The sequence below is a fragment of the Hyperolius riggenbachi genome, chromosome 9, assembly GCF_040937935.1.
Source record: "Hyperolius riggenbachi isolate aHypRig1 chromosome 9, aHypRig1.pri, whole genome shotgun sequence".
Taxonomy (NCBI): Eukaryota; Metazoa; Chordata; class Amphibia; order Anura; family Hyperoliidae; genus Hyperolius; species Hyperolius riggenbachi.
Genome location: NC_090654.1, coordinates 208,772,846 through 208,782,075, shown reverse-complemented (window position 1 = coordinate 208,782,075; position 9,230 = coordinate 208,772,846). Strand labels below are relative to the sequence as shown.

General features: G+C 43.7%; 1 protein-coding gene across 1 annotated transcript in view; it reads right to left on the bottom strand.

Annotated features, from left to right (window-relative positions):
• Nucleotides 1-1,329: 1,329 nt before the first annotated feature.
• Nucleotides 1,330-9,230, bottom strand: part of SCG5 (secretogranin V) — a 77,381-nt gene continuing 69,480 nt past the window's right edge. Inside the window, exons 5-6 of the mRNA XM_068253925.1 lie at nt 7,514-7,567; nt 1,330-1,820 (exon numbers count right to left, since the gene is read on the bottom strand). Coding sequence (XP_068110026.1) covers nt 1,731-1,820; nt 7,514-7,567 — 144 coding nt within the window. The 3' untranslated portion in view covers nt 1,330-1,730. The remainder of the gene's footprint in view (nt 1,821-7,513; nt 7,568-9,230) is intronic.

The following is a 9,230-nucleotide window of genomic DNA, read 5'->3' as shown; positions in this document are numbered from 1 at the left end:
GCACAAATCTGTGTTTGTGATTTTTGGGTATTTATTTTAACAAACTTTTGGGGCATGTTTTTGTGAGTCGTATATGTGTTTGTATGCAATATTTTAGTATATGATTTTATGTGCACCCTTATTAAATTAATTAACATAAAAATGTATTTCGTTAACTTCAAAATCACACGCGATTTTGTGTAAAAAAAAAAAAATGGTATTGCTATTCACTTTAATTGTATCACACATTGCATAGGGAAAAATGCAGACCAGAATGTAAAACACCAAAAGATCTTAAATTGCACACAAATGCATAAAAATTGCATTGCCATTGAAATATGCTAGAAGTTTGGTGATTGTGGTTTCAGAAAACCGTTGTTTTGTTTTTTCTTTTTTTTAAATAAGACTGACCTCTAACTTAAAGAGGAACTCCAGTGAACATAACGTAATGAACAAAACTGCTTAAATTTTACAATAATTATGTATACATTATTTAGTCAGTGTGTGCCCATTGTAAAATCTTTCCTTTCCCTGATTTACATTTTGACATTTATCATATGGTGACATTTTTACTGCTGGCAGGTGATGTCAGTGGAAGTAGCTGCTGCTTGCTTTTTTTTGGCAGTTGGAAACAGCTGTTATTTCCCACAATGCAACAAGGCTCCCACAGTGTGATATCAGCACCATGGTCCTGGCATCACACTGTGGGAGGGGTTTCAACACAATATTAGCCATACAGAGCCCCCTGATGATCCCTTTGTGAAAAGGAAAAGACTTCTCATGGGAAAGGGGGTATCAGCTACTGATTGGGATGAAGTTCAATCCTTGGTCACGGTTTCTCTTTAAGCCTGGTACACACAACACAATTTTCCGTCAGATCGATGGGTCTAATCTATGATTTCTGGTATGTCTGATTTGCTCCCAATCAAAAATGGAATCAACTTTGTGCAGTACTGGTCTAAAAAAATCGATCCCATTCTTGGACATGCTGGAAGTTATTGATTCGATCTGTCGATCTGACAGGAAATTGCATTGCGTGTACCAGGCATTGCTGTTTGTGCTGGCTGGAGATTATTTATGAATTCTATGATTGTCAACTTAATGGATATTTGCAGTTTGCATGTAAATTGAACCTCGACCAATCAAATGCAGTTGCAGCCCATTTTGACTGGTTCATTGTCAGTCTGCATACAAACTGCAACCAAATTTGCATCACCTGAGAAAAACTGACATTTCATTGACAGTATGACAGCCACAGACCTCTCATGTGCATTGAGCAGGTACTAGTCCTGAACTTTACCCACCCACATTCATACATGACTATTGTAGCAAACACTACAAGCACTATGCTGAAGAGTGAAGACTTTATTGCAGTGATTTCTTATGTACAGTGCTGATTTTATACAGCAGGCAGCCATGTCTGCAGGCAGACACAGGTTCACTTGGGGAGAGGAGATCTGATTTTCACTACATCGTAACACTGACAGCGTTTGGCAGTAACCAATTGGTTAAACTTCCTCTTGAAGACGCACAGGAAAAGAGCACAAGAAAAAGATACCGTTCTCCTAATTTAACAGAAAGCAGAAGTCTATATTTTTTATTATCTATGACAACATAATGTTATAAATCCAGCTGTTTCCCATTCACAGGTCTATAAATAATAAACATGCTGCCAGTCAGTGGGGCTCTGGAGCAGTAGATGGGACGCCGCGCTGGATCACAGCAGAGGCGGCTTACTCATTTGGTTCTGCTTATTCTTCTTCTTCACCAGAGAAATGCGGAACAGACTTCTTGGCTACAACATTGTCCAGTCTCTGCCCCTGCAGGTATGGATTCACCATCTGGAAGCAGAAAAGGTGGGTGGCGACAAGGAGACACTGTTCAGTGTGTAATACAGTTACGTGTATTGTTGTGCATGGTCAGATAAGACACAGAACATTTCACGCCAGAGCTGAAGCCACTGGGGTGCACTCAGTAGGCAGTAGTAGTGTTATCCAGTCTTGCCCAAGGTCTCCTTACTGAATAGGTGCTGGCTTACTGAACAAGAAGAGCCGTGATTCAAACTCTGGTCTTGTGTGTCAGAGGCCCTGTACACTATCCAGCATGGTAGCTAAAGCTCAACATAAATAGTTAAAGGACAACTGAAGAGAGGTATATGAAGGCTACAATATTTATTTCCTTCTAAGCAATACCAGCTGCCTGGCTATCCTACTGATCATCTGCCTCGAATACTTCTAGCCATAGACTCTGAACAAGCATGCAGCAGATTGGGTGTTTCTGAAATTTTTCACAAGATTCGCTGCATGCTTTTTCTGGTGTGATTCAGACACTACTGCAGCCAAATAGACCAGCAGGGCTGCCAGGCAACTGGTATTGTTTAAAAAAAATAATAATAATATAGCAGCCTCCATATACTGGTACTTCTCTCTTCAGGTTCCTTTTAAAATTTCCCTATTGTGTATTTATCTGATTGGGTGCATACCTCAGGATATACTTGAGATCACATCTGCTGATTTCAAGCATAACTTGATATATCAATTGACAGTGCTATAGAAGCCATTTTGTAATGAAGTGTTACTGCACTTAGCCTCTAACGTTTACTTCAGACATTTGGTCCCTCACTGATCAGATTTAGATCAGAAAGGGATTGATCTGTTTGCCACATTGGCCCCAATGCACCAGACTCCGGTAAGATTACTATGCAGAGGCAGCGCACATCAATTTTACAGGTACTAACGCTGTAAAACCAGTAATTGGGAAAAGTTCACTGTTATTAAAGACACAGGACAATGCGTTTTGTGAGATCTCGCATTCTAGAGACTTTCACTTTTTGACACTGATTTGACCTGAAAAAGCAGGTGATACCTCAAAATGCGTTGTCTTGTGTCTTTAATGAAAGTGAACTTTGCCCACTTAGTAGCATTTTTGTTGGAATTAGCAAGTCATCACCTCTTCTCCTTTTTAATGATTTGTGACTATTTTATATGTCTTGGTGCCGCCTACGGTAGTTCATTATTGTGACCTGGCTTATTTTAAAGACAACTGAAGTGAGAAGTATATGTAGGCTGCCATATTTATTTATTTTAAACAATACCAGTTGCCTGGCAGCCCCGCTGTTCTATTTGTAGGCAAAAATGTCTAAATAACACCAGAAACAAGCATGCAGCTAATCTTTTCAGATCTGACAATAATGTCAGAAACATGACCTGGATAGGGGGGCAAACAGTGACCTCCCTTTGACTTGGTAAATAAAAGACTGCGACAACCATTTGGATTTTTAAAATTGGCCACAGCTTTTATTACCATAACTTCAATATTCCCTGAGGCAACAATTTTTATTTGAAATATAAATCACATTCAATTTCTTTTCCATAATTTTTCACACACATTAATAAAGAAAAACATCGGAGTCCCCTGACACAGGCCGCCCAATAAAATGAGCCGCAGCGCAACCCTTACCAGCCACCAGCCACAGTTATAACAGCTCGATGGGTACACACCACTGCCGGCTCAACTTAAACATCCACATGGGCCTTGTCAGGGGCCCGCCACCATTCTTGCTGTGACAAATAACCTATGACGTGATTCCTGCTGGTGATGTCCACTTCAGGGGCGGGTGGGAGGGTTGTTCCTTTCCTGCTGGATCTCTAAAGGAAGTCCAGCTTCCTCTCTTTTCCTTTTTGTTGTTCCCTCCAGGTCCCTTGCCCTCCCTTATTTGGCACCTTGACCTCCACTGCCCTATCTTGTCCAGCAGTGAGGTCACCAGCCCCCAGCCAGGTCATGCCCCCTTTGTCGCCCAGCTCCGCCTTGCTCTGGGAGGGGTTTCTTCTGATCTGCATATACTTGTTCAGGGGCTATGGCTAAAAGTATTTGAAGCAGAATATCAGCAGGATAGCCAGGCAACTGGTATTAAAAATAAATGAATACAGCAGCTTCCATATCCCTTTCACAAAAAAATGCTTCAAAACTTGATGATTAGGAAACTACTCATTGTTTACTTCTGGCGGGTGAGGGACATGTGATTTCTACACCATATTGTTTCCAATTGTTTCCAGGAAGAGGCGCCCAGCACACTGGATTCCCCACAAAGATATTCCCTTTTTGCCTGATGAAGCTAGCTGCGTCTCGAAAAATGCGTTGCATCTTGGAGTTTTTGTAAAAATGTAATGAATAAAAAGTATTATTTGAACTTGACTACTTCCTTTTTCTTTTATATATATACTTCATATACTGGTTGGCGCCTCTGTTACACCCAGGGCCAGATTTAGGCCAAGGCCACCTAGGCCATGGCCTAGGGCGCCACAGGAGCAAGGGCACCAAAGCAGCAGGCTAAACTGGTGCAGCATTTGCAAGCTTGCAAATGCTGCAGTGAAGGGAGATCAGGCGAGCGCCTGACCGAGGTACTTTGCTGCCAGCCGCCTGTACAGGGACTGCCCTACTCTCTCTGCACTTTGGCGTTGTGGCCGGCGGCTATAGACTTGGGCAGCATTGCAGAGTAACAAGCGGAAAATGTGAAATAGCAGCCGCCAGTCGCTCACATCTCCACTCATCTCCAACGTAGAAGCTTCCTCTTCCCGTCTGACTCGCTGGTAACATGCCGGCAAGTCACAAGTGAAAGATGCTGATTGGAGGGACAGATGTACAGCAGCGGCTGATGGAGTTGGAGATGGAGGGGAAGAGGAAGCTTCTGCAATGGAGACGAGCGGAGAGGTGACACTGATGGCTACTGCAGTGTGGAGGGGAGCTGGCTACCTATACTGAAAGGTGGGAATGGGAAAGGAAGGGATTAAGGAAGTCATCTAGCTACCTATACCTGGGGGAGGGGTGGGGGGGGGGTCATAAGGCTACCTACACTAGAGGGAAAGGGGGAGGGGTTATCTGGCTAGCTATACTGAAGGGGGGCGGCTGGTGACAGTTGGCTTGGGCGGTAAAGAATACAAATCCGGCCTTGGTTACACCATTTGTATACAGTATATTATTTTCATTGGTAAACTGACCTCATTTGACTCATTAAGGTCAAAGTTTTCTCTCACTAACATGGGTATTTTCAGATTCCTACAGCTCTATCATGCCTTTAGTCTCAAGTTCCCTGTTTCTTTTGTGTTATAGCAGATTTTACACTGCTAGACTTAATTAACAAAAAGTCCATCTGCTAAGCATATCTCAGATATATCTCGGCAATTACAAACACAGGCTATTCTAGCAGTTTAAAATTGCTTTAAAAAGTAAAAAGATGGTATCCCCTTCCCTAGACCAAGAAGACTGGAAAAAACCTAAGAGGTATCTACGTGAATACTGGTTAACCTTTAGGGCAGAATTATTGAGGCGTACATTTAGATAAGGAGAATTAGGTTATCCATTCCTAAGGTATATCCAGATGTGACCCACTTAGATTTGCCACACAACAAATTTTTATTAAAGCATTTTCTATTTCAGGAAGTTGTAAGTGTATTTTACCAGTAGTGCTTGGATCCCTCCTAATTAAATTTTTTTTTAGTTTTGTTTTGTTTTTTTATAGGGCTTGTGCAAAATAGTGTTCTTTAAGGTGTCCATACATTACTGTATTTGTGGCATCGTTATCTGGCTGATTCGATCATAATGACTGAATCTGGCAGAGATGATTGATGCTGCAACATTGCTGACCGATTGATCATTTCGATTGATTTACGGCAAAATTGATCAAAATGATCAATCTGGCCTGCTGGAAAGATCTTATTCAAAGGGGCTTGGTTAGGAGCGTGGCAGAGATGGCCTTTGACATTCCAACAATCAACAGACCCTGACTGTTTCCCCCTGCCTTGTAATGTGTCTCCACCGGGTCCATGGTGAGTGAGGAAGCAGCTCACCTATCCCCCGCACGCCTTCTCTCGTGTCTTCTATCCATTGCCAGGAGTGCCTGTACTAAGTCTCAAACTGACGCTTTGTGCAGATGGGGTCATAGGGTACAGTGCCCCCGGCAATGTAGAGAGAGATGTGTGTTGGATAGGTGAGTTGCTTCTACACTCACTCTGGGCCCGGATGGTGGGGCCCAGCAAACAGGTGCTAGGTACATTTCCAATAGCATTCATGCTGAAATTCTTTGGAAATCTGTGTGCAGTGTGCAGTGTGTGGGCAGTTAATAGATCCCTCTCTGATCAGATGATCGATCTGGTGGCCATCGACTAGTGTATGGCCCCTGTGCATTATGGGACTAACCAATACTAGACTGGGGTTTGTGACAAAATCAGCATTCCATAAAAACTCTGCAAGCCATGATTGAACACCTCAGTCCTGACTCCTCATGTAACAATAACAAACCACTTAAGGACCAGGGCTGTTCTTTGAGATCTGCGCTGCGTGGGCTCTCCAGCCCGCAGCGCAGATCGTGAGCAAGGCAGGGCGATCAGACTTCCCCCCTTTTTTCCCCACTAGGGGGATGACCTGCTGGGGGGGGTCTGATCGCCGCCGCTCCGTGTGGCCGAGCGGGGGGGGCTCTTCAAAGCACCCCTCCGCAGCGTTTTCTGCGCTCCCTCCTTCCCCTTACCTCCTGCGCATTGAAGGATAGGCTTCAGCCTATCAAATGACGGCGATCCCCGGCCAATCAGAGGCCGGGGATCGCCGATCTGCCTTACGGCGCTGCTGCGCAGCAGCGCCGTATGATGTAAACAGTGGGGATTTCTTCCCCGCGTGTTTACATTAGGCGTGCGAGCCGCGATCGGCGGCTCGCACACTGTTCACGGAGACAGTCTCCGTGAACTGACATGGTTTCCATGTAATAACCACTTAAACCCGCCGCCTATGGGCGTAAGGCGGTCCTTAGAACCCGAGGCGGGGTTCTTACATCGCAATCCTTATACAGAGGCTGGGTCTGTCTATAGATCCCAGCCTCTGTTGCTAGTTAGTCTCCCCCAAAGCCCCCCCTGCGCGCTGTCAGACCCCATAAAACACAGACGCGCTGGCGACACGCAGCGTGTCACAGCCGGCTGTGTTTATCTCACTAATGCCAGTCTCCGCTCTCCCGCCTCCTGAATTGCTCCGGTCCCCGCCCACGTCCCTTCCCTCCCCGCTGATTGGAGGGAAGGGACGCGGGCGGGGACCGGAGCGATTCAGGAGGCGGGGGAGCAGCCAAGACTGACATCCGTGAGGTAAACACAGCCGCATAGCGTGGCTGTGTTTTATGGGGTCTGACAGCGCGCAGGGGGCTGGGCAACAGAGGCTGGGCTCTATAGGCAGACCCAGCCTCTGTATAAAGATTGCGATGTAAGAACCCCGCCTCGGGTTCTCTTTAAGGCCCCACTAGTAGCTCAGATAACCCATACAACAATAGGCATAAGTGCACAGAATCATTGCAAGCATTTGTGGACTGTTAACTAAAGCTGTTAATCCTTGAGCCATCATCTTGGTGAACATGTAGTAGCTACTGTATGTGTTTGGAAGAGATTAGTTGTTGAAATGTGTTGCATTACTTAGAAAAACATACATACATGAATGCATACATAAACCAACATGGATCTACGTTATGCCCACTTGAAGTGAGTAGTGTAAACAGAATTACCCTCTTCTTTCTCTGGGATGTTCCTTTAATCTTCTCGTACAGCAGCTTCTTATTCTGTAGATGAGTAAAGAAACATATTGAGTTATCGCTGACAGTACTAAGAATAATATACACTGAGCACAAATAATTGGAAGCAAAATAATCCAAAAAAAGAAAATTCAGTAAAACGTTTGCATTATCCTGGGGCACAGCGGGCCAAAGTGATAGCATTGTGTCTGCCATCTGTGTGGCCAGAATCTGATTGCATTAGAAATTCATGAGTTCGCCTCTTGCATATTCAGACTGAGAAAATATGGTGCTGGGACTGGGATTTCTCTGTTCTCAATAAATAAGAATGTAGGAAGCATAATAGTGCATGCTGAAGGATATTTACAGCTTTAGGATTTTTTTTTCTCAGGTACTTAGAAGTAAAATCAAATTGTATGCTGTAACACACAACCACACTATTTCAACAAATGCACAAAGATTACTCAATTTTTGGCATCGATATGTGGCTGAAATCAGTCGCAAGCAGAGCTGGATCATCCACAAAGCAATCCTAGGCAGCTGCCTAGGTCCTGGAGAGAGTCTAAAGGCCTGGTGGATGCCAGCGCCCACCAAGTCTAACCAAAAAAGCCAGGTGTTTGTACTCCCTGCTTGTGGAACATTTAGCATTACCGATAATGGAACAATCTATGAATAAACGGGTACAACTAGGTCAAACACTTGCTTCCCTTTAAAAAGCTCATTTATCCACACCGGGATGTAATAAAGTCTGGGTTCATAATGTTAATAGCGGATAACTTTCTCATGATATTTGGTATTATGTTTCTTCTATCACTCTCATTTGAAATGCTGATTGATTTCTCATAGCTCCTTTGACACACATTTTCTCTCCCGCTTAGGTGCAGTTCTCCTTCCAACATTCAATATGTTATAACTTATTGTATACAGTATGTTATATTGTATATTTACTCCTGTTTGGATCCTTATAAACTTGCATAAGTAACTTGTCTTTATTCTGAGAGTTTATATTGGGTATATACCATATCTGTGTACTGTTCTTTGTTATCCTTTTAAATAAAACCTTTTGGTCAATGAAAATAAAAAAGCTAGGTGTACTGATGTCACTACATGCGGCTGCGTCACATGGTACAGGTGCTTGTGGCAATTCAAAAAGACTCCAGGCACAGAAGGAGGCGAGGCATTGGGGTCGCGTGACAGGTGAGCATACAACACTCCACAGTACTAGGCGAAGGGTGGGGGGAACATACACTTGGGAGGGCAGTCTGGAAGCAGCGCTAGGAAGATTTTCAATACATTGAATATAAAACCATGTCATCTAATTAAGTATATATATTTATAGCCTTTTTTCCCCTCAGGTTTACTTTAAATACCTAGAGGCCTCAGGCTCCTTTCACAATGCACAGATCAAAAACTGATTGAGTAAAAACTCCTTTTCAGTTTAAGGGCTCATTTCCACTATCGCGAATTTGCATGCAAATTCGCATAGCAATACAAGTGAATGGGACTGTTTCCACTTGTCAGGATTCCTTTGCGTTTTTCTGTGCAGAAAAAATTCGCATGGCAGAGCCATCAGAATTCACATACCGCCTACCGCTATTATACCGAGGTTTGGGTATGCGAATTTCCATGCGAATTCGCATGCGAATTTGCATAGAAACAATGGAAAAGCACACCATGGTTAAATTCGCATACATCGTCATCCATGCGAATT